At 32.3% G+C, this 19,404-nt stretch overlaps 1 protein-coding gene across 3 annotated transcripts in view; it reads right to left on the bottom strand.

The window, feature by feature from the left end:
* The window catches only part of CSMD3 (CUB and Sushi multiple domains 3), a 732,271-nt gene that overhangs the window by 86,229 nt on the left and 626,638 nt on the right, over window positions 1–19,404 (bottom strand). For all 3 annotated transcript variants that reach the window (XM_074897604.1, XM_074897605.1, XM_074897607.1), the window contains 7 exons: window positions 19,205–19,382; window positions 16,251–16,396; window positions 13,520–13,600; window positions 12,243–12,356; window positions 6,018–6,206; window positions 5,460–5,606; window positions 2,747–2,935 (listed from right to left, as the gene is read on the bottom strand). In XM_074897604.1, coding sequence (XP_074753705.1) covers window positions 2,747–2,935; window positions 5,460–5,606; window positions 6,018–6,206; window positions 12,243–12,356; window positions 13,520–13,600; window positions 16,251–16,396; window positions 19,205–19,382 — 1,044 coding nt within the window. The remainder of the gene's footprint in view (window positions 1–2,746; window positions 2,936–5,459; window positions 5,607–6,017; window positions 6,207–12,242; window positions 12,357–13,519; window positions 13,601–16,250; window positions 16,397–19,204; window positions 19,383–19,404) is intronic.

The following is a 19,404-nucleotide window of genomic DNA, read 5'->3' as shown; positions in this document are numbered from 1 at the left end:
TACATTGTTAGATTTTGAAGCAGTTTCCTTGTACTTTTCATGACAGAGGAAGGGTGCTTTTTTATTAACTTTGAAACAGGTTTCATATAATTGCTGAAGTCTGGTTGAGGCACTTTTTTTTTTTTAATTCCTTAATACTGCATTGAGTCTCTTCTACTGAGATACGTTTAATTCTATAAATAATGTAAAAAAGCTTTTATCCAAGGTTAAAGCGTGTATCCGGATTTTACAGGTTCTGTCAGCCCTGTAGTGCAAGTGATTTGAAGAATGGCTGGTATAATCTATTTAGAGGTTCAAAGCTCAAAATTCCTATTCATATAGGTATAAGAATGAAAGCATTAAAAATTGCTCTAACATTTACTCATGAACTTGGTAAAAAAAGCTGTAGTGGAGAAGGCTACTGGCATTCATTAGTTATAGGAAAGGATTCAGAAGTTATAATAATGGTACAGATACAAAGTGAAAAATGTAAAGACAAAGCATTAGTTTAAATACAACCATTAAATATTCTGCAGGCAGTAGAAAATGTTTGCCAAGGAATGGACTTATTTTTGCTAAAAAGCCCACCAAACCACCACAAACCACTAGCTGTGCTGATTGCAGAAGTATCATTAAAGAATTCATAAATTTTGAGGCCTTAGATATCTCATTTCCTATAGGATGATGCTAGTAACTACTACTGTGATTGTAATCTTCATTTAGGAGACAGAAAACAAAGATTAAAATGAGATGCACTGTTTTTACAGAAATTGCAAATGCATTTTTTTTAACTTGCACTGCTATGCAAAAAAAAAAAAAAAAAAAAAAAACTCTTTCTTTTGCAGTGTTAATGAAGCCTTTCTTTTGCTGTGTTAAATGGTCATCTGTGGCAACCCTGCATTCAGATGTGTGAAAAAAATTATTATAGTTGTTAAAACAGTGTTCATCCTCTCTATCATGAAGTTCTAAAACCCACTAGCCCATACTTAAAAGAATTAGAACTACTTTGAGGTGAAGCTGTACTGCTCAGTAGTAGGGGGAATGGCAAAGCCCTTGTGTCTTGTAAGTATCCTCTGAAAAAACATGAGGGGCATTTACTGATGGTGTTCTTAACCTTTTGACACAAGAGATCATATCATAAATCTCCCGTATCATCTGGGTATGGGGCATAATTTTCACCTCAGAAAAACAACAGGAAGTTTAGGGGTATGACTGATGTGTGGAAACAGCTTATTCCTGAAGGGTTTTGAAGTAATAATGTGTCTTTAAGTTGAATCTGAAGTTTGCTGTTGCAAGCTGCAGGTACATACCATGGCCACAAACCACTTTCCGTGCACAAGGACTTGATGGAAGAATTGAATAAAGTTCATATCATGTATCAAAGCTAGTCCTCATTAAATGCATAATTATAATTGTTATTCAATTAATACATAGATTAAATAATATTCAATATGCTAACAATTGCTACCAACAGTCTTTGTACTTGATCAGACACCATGAGATTACTAAACACTTAACTCCACCTGTTCCTAAAGTATTATCTAGGTATTGCAACAATTTCCATTACTGAACTCTACTCAGTATGTTGATAATAATAATTTGTTACTTGAAATTGGTAAATTGGTTGGGGTTTTTTTCATTCCACATTGTTTGATACATCTAATTAACAGTCTGATCAAGTACCACAAATAACTCTCATGAAGGCAGTCATTAGATAATTGATGAGGAGAAAAAGCTAAAGAATGATATGTATCAAATGCAGTGCCTCTACATTTCTTTTTTCAAGGACTTTCAGTTTTTAAAAATACAAGCACACTTTCTATATGTTAATAGAAATTTATCCAAAAAGTTTTGAAACTGAGATTGTTTCACCTTTGACAAAAGTTAGATAGTTTTCTTCAGAAAAATACAGTTCAAATACTCAAAAAACAAACAAACAAACAAACAAACAAAAACAAAAACAAAACACACACCAAAAAACAACAACAAAACCCACAACATTAAACAACCTGGTGAGAAATTAACAAATTAAAATGGAACATTCCTACAGCATTTATCTCCACTGGTCAACAGGAACAAAATGTACATATTTTGAATAAGCACGTCTGCAAATTTTAATGAAAAATAATCCTTCTAATAGTTCACTGAAAAGTGACATAGGTAAGTTATCAGAACAGTAGTGTTCTTTTCAGGAATGGAAGAATTAGAATACAATTGTGATGGGTATTAACTAACCATTTCCTTTTCCTTGTTAAATAGAGTATGTTTTGCTTTTATAAGGCAGAAGAAACTAAATATATAGTTAACCCAATTAATTCTCTTCTAAATTTCATTTGAACCATGGAAGATTAGAATGGCATCATAGGCAATGCTTTTTTGATCCAGTTTCCTGTTCTTGGAAATGTAGTAAGCTTCAGGTCCTTCTGCTTTTTAAACAGTTCTTGGATCATGATAAATGAACTTTACTAAATATTCAGTTTTAAATGAACTTTTTTTAGTAATATCATATTTTAAATTGGTGGGGTTTCTTTTCCTCACAGTGATTAATTTTAGTATCTGCCAGTCTTTGTAAATTCTGTTGAAATACTGATTCTTAAAATTAACTTTTTTTTTTTTTTTTTTTTTTTAATAAGCTTTACTAGGGAGAAATATTTTGATATGGAGGCATGACCATTAAATGATTGTCTGTTACTCATTGTGCATCAGAAAATTGATGGCTTACAGGAAAGTTTCCTAGGGTATATTATTTTATAATAAAAGAAATTACCTTGACAAGCTGGGACTGGAACATCCCATGAGTAATAACCATACGGAGACTTCCTGCATACAGCAGTACTTTTCCCAACGAGCCGAAAACCTCGATCGCAAGCCCAGCGAACCATACTGTTGAGTTGTCCACCTGTCTGACTGACAATGAAACCATGTGGAGGGGACTCTGGAGTACTACAGTAGAGAGCTTTAAACATAAATATTGAAAAAATAAAAGATGCATTTAGAATCCAGATGACAATTCTTGAAAAATTCTTATTGAATTCAGTGGACATCTGATAACAAGTTGAGAAAACATCACTACAAGCTGTTGTATTTTGTATTGTGATCATGCATGCATCAAGAAATTTCATTAACTATAAAGGTGAAAGAACAGGACATTATAAGGTTTTAGTAGCCTCAAAGGAAATATAGTGATAGCTCACTTCTACAACTGGGGCTTTATTTTTAACCATCTCCTTTTTTAAACCAAGTAAGCTACAGAATTTTAGTTAATGATGAAATTTATTGCAATTGTATCAATTTCAGTAGTATGTTTTTTGTTTGGTTTTTTTTAAAGAAGGGAACATCAAGGGTATGCTACACATAATTGTTTTCAAATAATCTTTTCCTTCTACAATGAACTGAACTAGCAAATCTAAAATAGATTTTTATCATATTTGAGTGTCACCATAACTCCATAGGAAAAAAAATGAATCTGTTGTTTTTTTTGTTTGTTTTTTTTTTTTTTTTTTAGAACACAAAAGGTCCTACAGAAGTCCTATTTAGATACTATTAAAAAAACTCACCATAAATCTTTATGAGAGCAAAAAGACCATTAAAAGATATAGTTGTTATAATCTGAAAGGATTTGTGTACTTTAAGTCTCTCTGATAATAAAGATTACTTATTGTACTGTCATTATGCTTATATTTCTTCTAACTCATTAAGTCCATGAGTACAAAGTCACTTGGTTTTGGCTACCTTGTCAGAGGAGTGGACCAGAAGAGACTTACAAACCTGGTAGCCATTTTAAGATAAATGTTTGTTTAAGAACTTAGTCTCTGATCTTCTTGTTTCGAGGACGAGCCAAGACTGGTTAGCCTAGATGGCCATTTTATCATTTTGTAGGAAAGAAAATGAAGTTGGACATTTGTTTTCAAGTGTTTCCTTCATGCTTTCAAGAAATGTTGGTAACAATTGGTATGTATTTTCTCGGGCAAATAGAGTAAGTGCTGCTTCACTTGCACTTTTTAAGCCTTTCTATGTCCCATGACTTACTTTAGGTCAATGATTTTCTCAGGTAAAGGCTTCCCCTGATCAGGATGGAGTCATGTGGATGTTTGTTTACTCTTTATTAAAGCAAGCAGCAGAATGAGAAGCACTGCCATATCTTTCAGAGCACATACTATAAAAATATTTTCTTCCTTGCATTAAATTGCTCATGCCTTATACTCTTGGACGAACCAGAGATACAGACACTTCTACTTCTTTAGTGTATAAGTAAATATATTGGCATTTTCCAAGCGATACAGATCATTAGTAAATATATCCTGTCTACCTCTCAATAGTTCTCTCACTGCTAGTAAGCAGAGTTTTAAGAACTTTATCTTCTTTCTCTTTTAACAGATCCAACAGGTACTACTACAGGCAATGAAAATAGGTACCATACAATATTTAGTGTCTAGCCAACAGTGAATTTTATCTAGCTATACAAAAACCATTTTGCCTCTGAGAAAACCGACCCCTCCTAAAGGGAAGAATGACATTGATACACTTTTACAGTCTGTTGTGAGCCTAGTTATTTTTCTGCAATAGCGAAGTAGCCAAAAACTGAGTGAGGAAAAACAAAGAAACACAATAGAAAGAATAATTTTATATTTATTCACTATTGCTTTCTCTGCTTTGTAAAGTGAAATTGTTTTATGCCAACAACTTCTCTAGAACATAGAGTAACCATCCTCAGTACTTTTCATTCTGCATATTTCATGTCTTTGGTCATGATAAAAAAATCAAATAAAGATTTTGTGTAATTGTTGTAAATTGCAACAGATCTAGTTTAGCTTGATTAATGAATATTATCCTATAAAAAGATAATATATATATAATAATTCTATAAAATCAATTATATAAAAATCAATCTTTGTTATGTAACATCTTCACGCACTATTTATAAATATGTCCATCTGAATTAACAACAGACAGAGTGCTGGCTTTTTTGACATACTTCTTGATCTCTTCTAATGTGTTTTGCTGCTTCTGCTGTAGCTTAAAGTGTTCAATCCTTCAGTGTCTCACATTTTTCCACCTATAGATGCTCATTCCTGCCCTGTTGCCACCTCTTCCTCTGTCCTAGCAAAAGTGTTAACAGCAAATTGCATAAAGGTCCAACATGAAGAACAGAGGCACATGAGTGAAAGTAAATGAAAGGAGAGAGAAGGGAGAAGCTGCTGCTTTCATCTTTAGTACTGGCTTATGCCATTTTAAAGTCTTGCAAAACATTTACTTGAATCTCTACAGAGCACATGTGTTTCATATATCCTACTTAGAGTGTGGTGGGTTTTTTTCCTCACAAGATTGGTATCATCAGGCTCATATATAAACCAGATTGGATTTCCTTTCAGTATAGGCAATTGCTGTTACAAAGTAGAGCTTACCTTACCCTTTTCACACAAATAAGTATATTTCATATTGAAATTTTATATACATTAAAGAATATCTGATTTACATACCTATATATCTTATCCTGAAACCTTTTTTATTGGTGCCATGATCTGCTGACCACCGGAGAAATACTTCATGGCCATTGCTGGTTATATTTAGAGAAGACGAATAGTCCCCACTGAGAGAAATGAGCAATGGGCTATGACTATTTGGTCCTTGACACAAGGAAGAAAAAAAAAAAAAAAAAAAAAAAAGAAGGAGTTACAAAGTTTAAAATAACATACAATAAATTATATCCATACAATTAATATACATAGAAATCATCCTCCAAGCAAATGGCAAATTTATCTGAATTAAAAATGCAGGTTGACATTACATGTTATATACTAGAGATTACATATGTGTTCAGAAACAAAATTGTTTCTAAACATAATCAATGCAGTACAATCTTGAAACACAGTAATCCAACAGTTCTTTTTATCATAAAAAATCCCAATAATTGCTTAAGATTTTTTAATACTAAGAAATTATGGTATGCGTAAACAATATTGATTACACAGATGCAATGTAAAAATACATATATGTAGTGAAAAAGTATCATTCGAAGTTATGCATCCTATAGTTACCATCAAACACCTCAAGTATATCAAACTCCTTTTCTGTCTGGAAGAATTCAAAGAACATGCTGATATTATAACCCTTTTCCACAGTAATGGTCCATGCACACATCTGGAGATTTGGGTAGCTGTCAGGATATCCAGGGCTCAGTATTACGCCTGTTGAATCCAGACGCATTTCATTGGCTGGACAGAGAACTGTGAAACAGAAAAGATTTGTAAAAAACTCTAAAGCCTACTATTTGTTTCATGTGACTGACAAGGCATTCCTGAGTTTAAAAGATCTGCTTTACTCATTTTATTGCTATAAATACAGAAAGACTGACAACATTTTAGAAACAAAGTCAGTTAGTAGACAAAAGATCTAAAATAATGTTTATCTTAAAAATAAGCCCTGCAACACTCAGGAGTTATCAATTAATAACATTTTTCTCTCCTTCTCTGGAAAATAAGATATTTTTGAGGGCTGTGCTTAAGTACTAAATTGTTGCATTTTTCAAAAAGTGAACCACAGACTTTTTCTTCCACCTCAGATTGCTATTACTGTCAGCAATAATTCCAGGTAGTCTTGCACTGAAAGCAAAACTTGAAGACACTGTGATTTTTTGGTTGTCAGATTCTAAATAAAGAGTAATCAATACCTCCCACACTCTGTATAATACAGCACCTAAATTTTCAGATCCTTAATCAAGCTCCAAGAACGTTGATGTACCTACACATAATGTAAGCACTATATTATGCTTTTGGTCTAGAAACTAAAAGACACACTTCAGGCTGACATTTAGTAGGACTAATGAGACAAGAAGATGCCTTGTGCTAATCCAGCTCTCTAGTTTTAGATTAATAGAGACCTCAGAAAATGCTAGGTTATTTTCTTTACATGCAATAAAAAACACTTGAATTCCTTTTTTTCCTTCACCACACCTAATACAGTCCCATTTCTTTCTTATCTTTTACCAAAAGAAGCAGCAAAGAAGAGTTCTTAAAATCAAAGCCTATGACTAGGAGACAAGATGTTGGTGTAATAACGCTGAAAGAGCTAGAGAATCGCAGTCTGACCTTTGACAATTAATCTAATAGCTCCTCCTTTTAAAAACAGGTACAACAGTTAACCATATGACAAACACTTTCTAAGGAAATAAAGATTAAATTAGGAGAAAAAACCCCAGGTGATTTCTGCCCCACTTAAAAGTAAAAATCCAAGAGTCACTCTGATATATATTTATTTTAACTCCATATTTGTCATTATCCTTCAGTTCTTTGGTAAGCATAAGAGATGTGTAACTGTATCATGCATGTTATGTGCATATTGAATCTGTATTTACAAACCACTTCCTTTTTATTAAATCTCTATATGAGAGATTTTTAGGTTATACATTCAAGTTCCTAGTGAATTCTCAAGTTCAGACAACTGGATATTTCCTTGTAACACAGAGACAGACTGTTTCCCTGATGAGTAGACATAAATCAGCTGAAGAAGAAATTATGAAAATCTGAAGTTCTTAAATGCTGATAACCTTTTTCCCAAATTTAACTCTAGGCAATAAGAAAATTAACATGCTTTACGCTTTTCTCTAATACATGGCTGGGAAATCTGAAGTTCTTAAATGCTGATAACCTTTTTCCCAAATTTAACTCTAGGCAATAAGAAAATTAACATGCTTTATGCTTTTCTCTAATACATGGCTGGGAGAGGTTAGACCCCACAACATGAGAGTGTTTCCTGCAGGGATAGAAGACTACACCTGCTCTATCTGTGTTCACTTCTTCAGTAGGTTTTGCCTACCATACCTTCACTTTACTCAAAATAATTATTTTTTCTTATACTATACAGCATATCCTGAAGTTATTAATCTTCCACTTACAGCTGTGCCGGAAAACACATAGCAGCTTTGTCTATTCTTAATTGCCATAGTTTCAGGAGGGATAGTGGATGCTAACAGGATAAATGTTTGTAAATATGTTATCTTCAGATATTTAAAGCCACTATTTGAAGTTGCTGCTGAAATTGAGAAAAATGGTGTTTAAAAGTATGATGAAGAGGCTTGATTTTAAATTTGTTAGAACTCTAACAAAGCCATTAAATAAAAATATTTGATATTACCATGCTATTGGAATTTTTTTCAATAACTGATTTTGCTTCATGTTATATGAACAAGTGCCTACAGTTTATTCAGATCACTTCTAAACAGGAGCCTTAAAATCTGGCATTTATATTCATAGCTAACACTTAGTGAAAGTGAGTTAGTACTGAGCCATTACAAGTCACACAAGAAAATAATAGGATCTTAAATTTCTTAAGTACACTAAAAATAATATTGGCTTATTAAACACAAAAATAATATTTTTATGGGGAAAAAGTCACTGGACTATGAAGAGAGATAGGGAACACCAAAAAAGCAGAAAAAAAAAAAAAAAGAGAGAGAAAAAGAATAATCATTTTCATAAGCATAACTATAAGAATCATGGAATCATAGAATAGTTTGGGTTGGAAGGAAACTTTAAAGGTCATCTAGTCCAATGCCCTGCCATAGGTAGGGACATCTTTCACTAGATTAGGTTGCTCAAAGCCCCATCCAACCAGACCTTGAAAAAGAGAAAGGAATCTGTCTATATATCTAAAAATATTTATCTTTCACTTTCAAAAGTAGCATCTAATTGCTACATTTAAATAATTGTTTCTCATTTCTTGTGTTTGTCTCAGTTAATTGAGAAGAGAATGAATAGAACACCTCCACTCCACATGAGAAAATTCATATAGCTAGAATTTGGCTGTCAAATTACAGTGCCAGGCCAGTTGTGATATAGCCTTTATATCTCAAACAAATGAAAAAACTTATCCTCTCAAGCTTTATACATACATACATATATGTAAACACACACAGAGAGGCGTGGCAGCAAGGCAGGAAGATCATCATAGTCAACTGGCTGCATTAGTTTATTTAGATAGTTTTGCTGTATCCATATGAGTCTGCTTTGCAAACTTTCCTGTTTCAGGATCTCCAGGTAAACATCCCTCAGGAATTTTATAGAGAGCTTAAAGACTTATTTCTGTTTAATGGATTCCCTTGGAAATTGGGTAGTAAGGGTTTTTTATGAATCTGAGATAGTGTAGCTAAAATATAGCTGAGAGTCATCATTCAAGAATTTTCTCATGGTCCTCTAATTATGATGCAAAATAAAGTTTGGGACTTCTTACTCTGAAACTTTCATTTTATCTGAAAAGTAGAAGCTAACTTCAAAGGAAATTAAGGGCAAAGTTACATACTGCATATGGGAAATATTCTATTTTAACAAAAGAAGACAGAAAATCACAGAATCACAGAATTGTCTAGGTTGGAAAAGACCTTGAAGATCATCCAGTCCAACCATTGACTTAACACTGACAGTTCCCAGCTACTCCAGATCCCTCAGCGCTATGTCAGCCTGACTCTTAAACACCTCCAGGGATGGGGACTCCACCACCTCCCTGAGCAGCCCATTCCAACGCCTAATAATCCGTTCTGGAAATAAATGCTTTCTAATATCTAGTCTATGATGATAGGCATCAGTAAAATTTGTGGGAGATAGAGATTATTTTCTGATCTAAAGATCTTCAAGAATTTTAAGAAGAGCACAACTAACTTATACACATTAGAGAAAAATAGAAAAAAGGAGATGTATTTTTAAATAGTACTAAATGTGGTGCAAACTAACCTGTAACAATTAAAATCACCAAATAAAATCTTAAATACATTTTGCTTCAATATTTTCTCCTAGGGATACCTCATTATTGATTACTATATCTTTACTGCAACACATTAGATTCAAAACTAAAACATTGTTACTTAAATTTTGTTCAGTAATACTACGAAGTCTAACAATAAACATATGCTCTGCCTGGTGAACAGAATTAATAGATAATACAAATATGAACCAAGAGAAGAAATTAGTTTATTCATTGAGAGTGACTCTTACGGAATGTGTTATAATCTACACAATTAAGTATAGTATATGGAAACCAACGTAGTATACTAAAACCACGAAAGACATAAATTTTAGGCAAATACTTTTGTTGCTTCTAGATGCCACAAAGATCTCTACTGATCTGGGTTTCAATATTCATTACCTTAAATATTGTTATATTCAAGCTTACACATTATATAAATAAATATAAGAGAAAATTATGTTACTGCTTACTCTAGGTGGCCAGTTTGAATGGTCATTTTAAACGTTTTAATTAATTACTTTTTTTTCTTTTAATTTGATGAGTCTACTAACTGAAGATTATGTTAATTTCATTCCAATTTAGAGTGAAATTGTAAGAGCACTGATGTAATATTTAGTATTTGATCTAATTTTTAGCATTTATATGTGACAGAGCAAAGATTACTATTGTTATTGAAGTCATCATTCCCGAGTTTTTGTCTTGAGACTTGCAATGAATATAAATATGCATTCAGCAACACATGCTGAGAGAACGCTTCAGGATCAGCACATATGTCTCTGTTTGTCCTATCTATTGTTATATCATCCTAATATTTAAAGCAGTGCCTGGAGGTTACTATGGTTTTCCACCCATTAAATGCTATGAGACATCTAAGTTAGGATGTTAATTTAAACTGGGGTGTTGGAAGCTATTCCTAGACACACTTGTACCTAAATAAATGCGTGGATTTGCAGAAATCATCAGTGTTAAAGTTCTTATAAAACTCACAATTCAAGATCACTTTGGATTTTTAAGAACTGCCACCAAGATTGACTTTTGCATAGTTTTGTGCATAAAATCACAGGAAAAGAGTTTATTCAGAAGTAGTAGTTGATCTTTCCAGTTTTTCAGGAATGCAGAAAAAGGTTATATTTATAAGACAGTAACTTTTCAGCTCTCAGCTAAAACAGTTGAACATTTTAGTCATAATTAAGTTCTAAAAATTAGTATACTGATTATTGTGATGAATTTAAATGCCTAACTACTAAGTTGTACACCAGTTTGAAACATCAGAAATTACTAAGAAACAGTCAAATATTAAAGCTTTACTTGTAAAGTAGTAGATTTATTAATAAGTCATTTACTATTCATTTATTATTTCCAAAAAGGTCTTTCTTCATTAATGTTTTATAGATACGCTAATTAATAAAGATTTCTGGGGCAGGGGGAACCCTAAATATCTGATTGATAGAAAATACATATTGACAGTATTTTTCATTTAATACAAATATAAATCAACTGCAATTATTATGACTGATTTTGGAAAGCATTTTAATCTCGTAGTAGATGTTAAAATATTAAGCTCAGGAGTAGATGGATCACAAAGGAATATTACAACAACTAGTAGGACTCAAAATGGCTTTTGTTAACATAAATTATATTTTTATGAGACTGGGTAGTTTCGTTTTATTTTTCCTCTTAAAATGTCTTAGCATACTTCTTTATAACTGTATGTCCCTACTTATCTTTCTGGAAATAAAGGAAGAATTAGTAAGAAAACATAAACATGTGCCCATCACTGAAACTTGAAAGGGATTACATTTTTTAAAATAAATGATGGGCAAGGATTTTCTCCATTAGCTCTCTAACTGGTTTGGTATGAAAGAAAACTCTTGCATTTCCTTCAAAAATGATGGAAAAATTCTATTCTAGCATAACACACCAAATGTCAGTTTAATAAAGACTGGTTTAAACTGTGATGTTAGTGGTTGGCAGGACTGTAATGTTATTTCGACCTTAACAGTGATGTAGTATTACATCTCTCTATTCACAGTTTTCAATAACACACACACACACACATGCACACACATATAAAACCTATTATTTAAAAAACACTGAATAAAAGTGGAAGTAAAGTTGCACCGAACAATGATGTTGAGATCTTGTTCACCCAAATCCATGTTATGTTAATTTAGCATTTTTAAAAATGTACATGTAGTTTTTCATAGTATTATGTTCTAGATAAAATGAAATAATCTCATTATTTATTAAATTTAGACTGCCTCCAAAAAAATAATTGTGATTTTATTATTTTTACAAAGTAAGGTAGCAGTCCTTCAAGCTCATCAAATTCATTAAAACATTACTAATTATTTTGCATTAATATTTGACACATTCAGCATAACAAACAGTGATAATATTGGGAATAGCACCAAAAGGTCTGAAATATTTTCAATGTGTCATCTTATGTAAAGAGATAGTGGAGGGTATTTAAGGAATCACCGTTCAGCTGGTCTGGCAGAAGGAAAAGAAATAGGAGAAAAAACCTTGACAGGTAGGTGGTGCTCCATCCATCTGAAGCCTTTCACCTAGACGGCAAGTCAGAATCTCATTACCAACCAATGTAAACCCTGGCTGACACTGGTATCTTATTATGTCTCCTGTTTGGGAAAACAAAACAAGACAAAACAGAAACAAACAAAAGAAACGTTAAACAGCAATTAACTGGGACTTTTAGCTTTGAAAACATTATTGATTAATGAAGCTTCTTACCACCATATATAATGGGCTAAATGACCTCTGGCATAAACAACTTTAATTAGTCTAAGAAATGTGGTAAATGAGCATTGTGTTGCACACTATGCTGCATCTATCACTGTTTTCCACCCCATTATTACTTAGATAGTTTACTAATTTGTCTGTGTTTGACTGATGCTGTGTGAACCATGTGTCCACAGAGCTTTAAGCAATATAATTTATTGGCTAACTGTTATAGAATGAAATAAAGAGATAAGATCAAGTCAGTAACCCATACAATCCTGAGGAAGAAAAATTAAATAGTAACTGGATTTAGTTGATAATACCTAAAATTGTCACGGTGAGAATAAGAAATTTTATTTTTTTAATTAAGAAATGAAAAATTCATATAGTTATATGTACCAATAAAAGTAAAAATTTTTACATCCCAGCTGTTCTTTTTTGTTCAGGTTACAGAGCATAAAAGAAGAAATTTTTTTTTTTCTCTTTATTACCAATATAACTAATCAAATATTGGTATATATTAAAAATAAATTTATTTTTCTTTGCCATAACGTGAGCAAAAGTAGCTAGTCAGACATCTGATGTCTGATCATGTGAATCATATTTCTTTGAATGATACGTGGCTAAGTAATATTATTAACATGTCTTAGAAGTTCAGAATGTCATCTTCTTCCCAGATTCTCCTAATTTTTACAGATTTGATTTTACTCTTCAGCTGACAGACACCTTAATTCTGATAAAGAATATACTACTGTCTGCATGGTTTTTTTGTGAGTTTTGTTTGTTTGTTTCAGTGTAAGACAATGTTTTATACTAAGTTTTTGGAGAAAAGTATTTTAAGATGAAGTTAATTAGAAAGGAGTTACTGTTGTACTTATATGTGATCTCTGAAACATAGATTCAGGAAGTATAGGGAAGAGGAATGACTTCTTAAAAAATTTATTTTAAAAATATAATCTAACATATTACAGGCATGATTTGCATCCTGAAAATCAAGACATTTCTGTTCATAGCAGTCCTTGATTTTTGAAACAAATGTTGTTTTTATTTTCTTTTATATTACCTATTTCAAATTCATCATCCTCAGTTAGAATTTCAGCATTTGGTATATTTGTCGGAGGCTGGCAAACCCGGAGCTGATAGGCTATAAACAGGAAGAAAGCACAGTTGACATTCCCATACTTAGACAGTTAATAGAGCCATGCAAACATAGTCAATACCCACACTGACAGGAAAAAAACCCAAACAACCCACATCTATTCATTTACTCTGAAACTTTCAAGAGAATCAAAAGGGAAACATATAAATATCAAAGTTACTGAAACATTAGAAGTTGCATCTGTGTTGTTAATTAGTTATTTAACTTCAGTGACAAAACCCTCTTCATAAATAACCTACGAAGCTTAGAAGTGGTTGCCAATTTTCTCACCTAAGTGATCTTGTATGAAAAGCAAATTTATTTTTTTTTTCATTGTGCAATAACTGGTTTGTTTGGTTTGTTTCTTTAAAATACATTATTACTGCTGCATTCTTCCACTTCTGAAACTTTGTAATAAAGACAAGTTTTAGAATCCAAAAGATTCTACCCAGAGGCAGCATAACTGATGGAAAGAAGCATTTTGATTGTGAAATTTCCCAGTAAATGAATAGTTGTGGAGCACATCTATGACCCTGCAGAGAGGGTCAGCGAATAATTCTTCTTTCAAACTTCTCATCTGAAGTCTTACATGAAATAATTTTCTTTTAACACAGGAATGGAACAGACAGGCAAAAATATTTGTGAAACAAATTATGAAAAAAAAAGACAAGTAGGAAGAGTATGCAGAATCTATATAGCTTTATTTTTTTTGCAGATCACCTATGAATATGGGCCTGTGTTTGGACACAGATGGAATTCCCTTTAATCTGAAAGCAATCTGGACAGAAATCCAGCCAAAGAAATCACACTGAAGTATTTATACTGACAGTGAAGTCTTCTAAATTTTAACATGTAGACTCAGATTGATCAGTGAATCAAGTATGCCTGGTTTTCCCTCATAGTACATTTTCTTATAGAATTGTTTTAAACATCTCTCATTAGCAAGAAAGCATCATCTATTTATGACAGATTATGATTCAGTCTCCGTTATACACTTCTTTGTTACTTCCTGTGCTTGAATCCTTTTGTAATCAAATTTGGTCAAATTTTTGTCAATCACAAAATTTAAGGTAAGATTTTTTTGTTGCTACTAAGTCACCCATATTTGACATCTTTTTATTTCGCTCCTGTTGATCATATAATAAAAAGCCACTTAAATCAGTGACCCAGAAAGCTAACATCCTGCTTTAGGATAAAGTAATTTAAAATAAACCACACCAAGCAAATATGAAACAGCTGTGCTATTTGCATTAAAAAAAAAAAAAAATCAACATAATTAAAAAATAGATTCATTAAACACTTCATATCATTTATCTCAAATGTCTCTAATTTAGGGGTATAATTCATTTATATAAATTTGACTCCTCCCACTGACTTGCCTTTATTGATACAAATTGTATGTAGCTGATATGAAGGATCATAGACTCACAGACTGAGAAATTTATTTATCTTGACAACATAAATCAAAAAATCATTAAGTTTCTTCATGAATGATCCTTTGAGCTGCTCAGTTTGCATCTTTATTACACATTAGAGCCCATACTTGTGGAATGACAATTTCCATAATAAGAAAAGAAGCAAGTATAAAGAGAACAAGTTCTTTAGAGACACTTTATTATTAGGTATGAGAATATTTGCATGTGTTTGGTCATATACTCATATATTCATATATATCGATACATACCAACTCATATATTGAATTTAATTTAATTTTCCTTGACAAACTCCTACATGCAGTTTAGATGCCCAGGTCTGGACTGAAAATTCTGCCACCCCTCTACCTAATCCTACTGGAGTCTGTACTCCATAATCAATTCAAGTGCTGCTGCTGGTGGTTTTTCATTGTGGGATTCAGGTCTTTTTTATTTGTTTGTTTTGCTTTGTTTTGTTTAGATTAAAATTCCTTTAATCCCCTCAGTTCTGTCTATCTGTATTCACCTTGGTCTTTACTAAGTCATAAAGAAAGCTTTCTAGTCCCAAAATCTGATCAGGATCCATAAACCAGACTGTAGTCTGTACATGTTTCCTGGAATAGTCAATCCAACAGGCATTCACAGAGAACCTAAAATCATCCTTGCTTCTGAATCTGCTTCCTTGTAATGATAGGAATGCAAGAGAACACTTGGCCACAGAAGGTTTGAATGACTATAAAAAGAAGTAGAATTTGGTGCATTAATACTTATGCATTTTTATTCATTCTGTAATTAATTCAAGGGAAATTTGATATCAACTACACAGTATAGTTTACTATCATTGAAATCTCTAGAACAGTACTTTCTTCAAAATATTCAAATATCTACAAGAAATTTAATGACCCCCACAAACATTTAGATTACAAAGGACTTTTAGAAGCATTGTAAGCAGTGAGAAGATGAGCACCTTGACCTGCAGGGTCTTGATGCTACCTTCTTTGCTTCAGTCCCTTTGCAGTGTATTCTTTCTTTGCTTGACTACTAGTAAATTTAATATCTGCTCAAGAAAATAGCTTGTTTTCATCATTCATATTAGTCTTTCATATGTTTGCATTACCCCAGTGGTTGTCAGTCATATTAATAACAGCAACTCTTCTTAGAAAAAATAATGAGTTTTCTTCCTGCAGTAATCAGTAGAGAGTAATCAGTAGAGATGGTGAAAAAGTTCAGGTTGTCACACTTACCATGGTAACTAAGCACAAAGAAGCCACTGGTAGTAAAGTCACTGTGGAACTTGATTAGAATCTGATTGGAAGTACTATAAACTGATTCTAATGCAGTGTTGCCACTAAATTGTCCTATTTGAGGAGAAGTTTGGTCTGGTCCATCCCTAAGAAAAACAGATACATAAAGATTTTGTTGCCAAAACAAATAATTTAATTTCTCCACATTTTAATATAATGTAGCAATATTTCTCTATATTACTCTAAAAGGCATGAGTCCTCTAAAATCAGATTAAAAAAACCATTAAAGTATGAAAGCCTTCTGAAATTCTCTATGTGGATTGGAATATATCAGGTAGTAGCTTAGAGTGCCATCAAAATTTATTAAAAAGCAAGATACTTCATTCAAATATTCTCATTTTTAAATAGAAATTGCAGCAAGCTCAAAATGATTGAATTTGTGATTGTACTTCCTCTTCCTCCCACAAACTCTGCTCACGTTACTTATCTATCCTTTCAAAAGTGGCTATCAGAAAATAAATAAACTTAATTTTGTTCATCTCCCCTGCCTTCTGAATTTCGTCATTTCTAGGAAAATTAAGACATACTTGTAGAAATACTCTAATGTTAGAATTTTTTACCTTAGCTTCCCACTCCCCCAATTAAATTTTATAATGCTATCATGTATAATTTATGTTACATATGGACACATAAGAATAAATTTAAAGTTTCGTTTTATGACTAGTTTAGAGTTTTCCGAATCAATATCTTGCAGAGAAAGATGTGCCATTCATTTTATATAAATGATTGTGTCTCTTTGGCTGAGGTAAAGATTCATATAAATCTTGGTAGTTTTAATCAAATCTAAGTATGACATGCAATTGACTAATTTCTTAAATCCTTGTTCACATACATTGATCAACATTTGTTTTGAATTATTTATTATCGTTTAGATAATACATGTACTGCTGGTAATATCACTGCTACCTTACTGAAGAATGAAATACTCCTTTCAAGAGAAAAATGAAATAAAAGTTAGTACTAAACAAGAGTGGAACTGTACAGAGAACAAAATCATAATGCAAGGGCATTAAATTTTTGTACTTGCTTCCGTCCAGGACATAACTGATGAACATTAAAAGTTTAAATTTTCTAATTGCTATTGGTATAAGATATTTTAACTGACAATAATTTCAAAATGAAATTATGGATATGTTTTGTTTTGAAAATTTTGCCATAATACATTTGTCCAAATTCTTGCACATTGCCCCTTTCCCTTCTGTTTTATTGGGAAATAGTATGATTTGAAGTAGAATTTTAATTGTGAATAAAATGTGGTTTTTTTCTATTGAAAATGGCTATCAAAATTCCTGACCAGTTCTGTAAATAAATAATATCCCAGAAGTGGAATAGTCTACTATATAGATATCATGTATAAAATACCGTTTATACAGGTATATAAATCATACATAAGTAACAACACACATGGTACATGCACAAATACAATAATAAATGCTCTAATTCCAGAAAATTCTCCTAAAGTGTGGTTAATCTAAACAGGATACAAAACATCTTAAAAAATCCAGCAATTAACACATAACGAAATAAAACTGAGGTTTTATCTTTGGCATGATATATACAATTACTTTTACTGTAAGAATGAAGTTTGTAACACAGCCAGGAGTACAACCAAAAGCATGTGAAATCATTCATAGAAAAGAAGAGCCAAATGGAAGAAGCACTAGAAATGGACAGTAGTGTTCTGAACTACTCAGAACACTGAGTAGTGTTCTAGTTTGGGGGGGATGAAATAGAGAAAAGATGTCTGTATGCCCACAAAATTATAATTTAATTCTGGAAAGATTCTGCAGGTCAGCCTAAATCTGTTACACAAAATAAGTGGTGAAGAGTTAAAGGGATTTAAAATTATCAGTTTTATCAGGGCAATTATATGGGTACATATTCTGTTCAAATTTCTGTTAGACTTTAAGGCAAAGCAACCAAGTATCTGGGATGCAGGACATGATAGTTTGTAGAACACAAGATGAAAAAAACCCAGGACCTACGGAATGAACACAGAGGTGTACAGAGAACTGTTTAATGTCTAGAAAAGTAGGAATGAAATCCTGCGTTATATGAATTTGCACTAATCCAAATTAGATTTCTGTGCAACAGAAACATAAACTGAATAATTAATATTCCAAATTGCCTCTCATTATTTTGCACTACTCAGACTACAAGACTGCTCTCTCAACCTGAGGATTTTCAGTCTGCAGTTTAAATAACCAGTGGATTATTGTGTTAGGCAAGTTTCCAAAAGGTTTTAGCCACTACTGAAATGTCTAAGAGATAGACTGGTAACAGTTTCAAGAGTACTATAGGAGCTGTTACACTTCATTACAGACTGCTGCCCTTACCAACTTTGCAACTAGAAAAAATGGGGATTTAATTATCTGAAAAGATTAATGATAGACATGAGTTAATGTATATAGAGAATATAATTTGTTTACAGCTATCATTAAGTCAATTCTTTTTGTCACAGTCAAATAAAATGAAGTCTCTCCTTTTATATATTCTTAACAGTTTAATAGAAGACAATTTGGAAGAAATTAAGAGAGTATTGCTGCAGTTTCTTGTATTAACATGAAAACTTTGTCATAAACACAGCTGCAACTGCTTATTATCACTTAAGTATTATTTCTCTTGGTTGTTGACAATCTGTCATAGCATATTTCTGAACACTTTTCTTCATCAAGAAACTGAGGCACACTATTATTGGTTTTGAATTCTTAAAACAAGGACTATGAAACTTCATGTCTAGTGCTATCTAGAGAGAATGGTACACTGGAAAACATGGATTGGTGCAAATCACTTATTGCCCCTAGACAGAACAGCAGTGCCAAGGAAGAAATCACAAATACACTGGTTTTAAGTCATCCTTTGTTGCATTGTGTCACACAAAAATGTTTTCTTACCACACAGTTATGAAATCATATATTGGCTCTGTTTGGAGAACTGTGAAATTGATGTAGATTCCATTCCCAGGTGGTACTCTTACAAGCCAAAAGCAGTCTTGAAAGTTTGGATACTCATCAGGATATCCTGGAGAGTATATGGTGCCATTCATTGCAGTTATATTTCCTCCACAGAGGGCTATAAAAGAGAAATTTGTTTT

Source organism: Athene noctua, chromosome 2 (genome assembly GCF_965140245.1).
Source record: "Athene noctua chromosome 2, bAthNoc1.hap1.1, whole genome shotgun sequence".
Lineage (NCBI taxonomy): Eukaryota > Metazoa > Chordata > Aves > Strigiformes > Strigidae > Athene > Athene noctua.
Note: the sequence above shows the minus strand (reverse complement) of the source record. Positions and strands in the feature narration are given on the sequence as shown.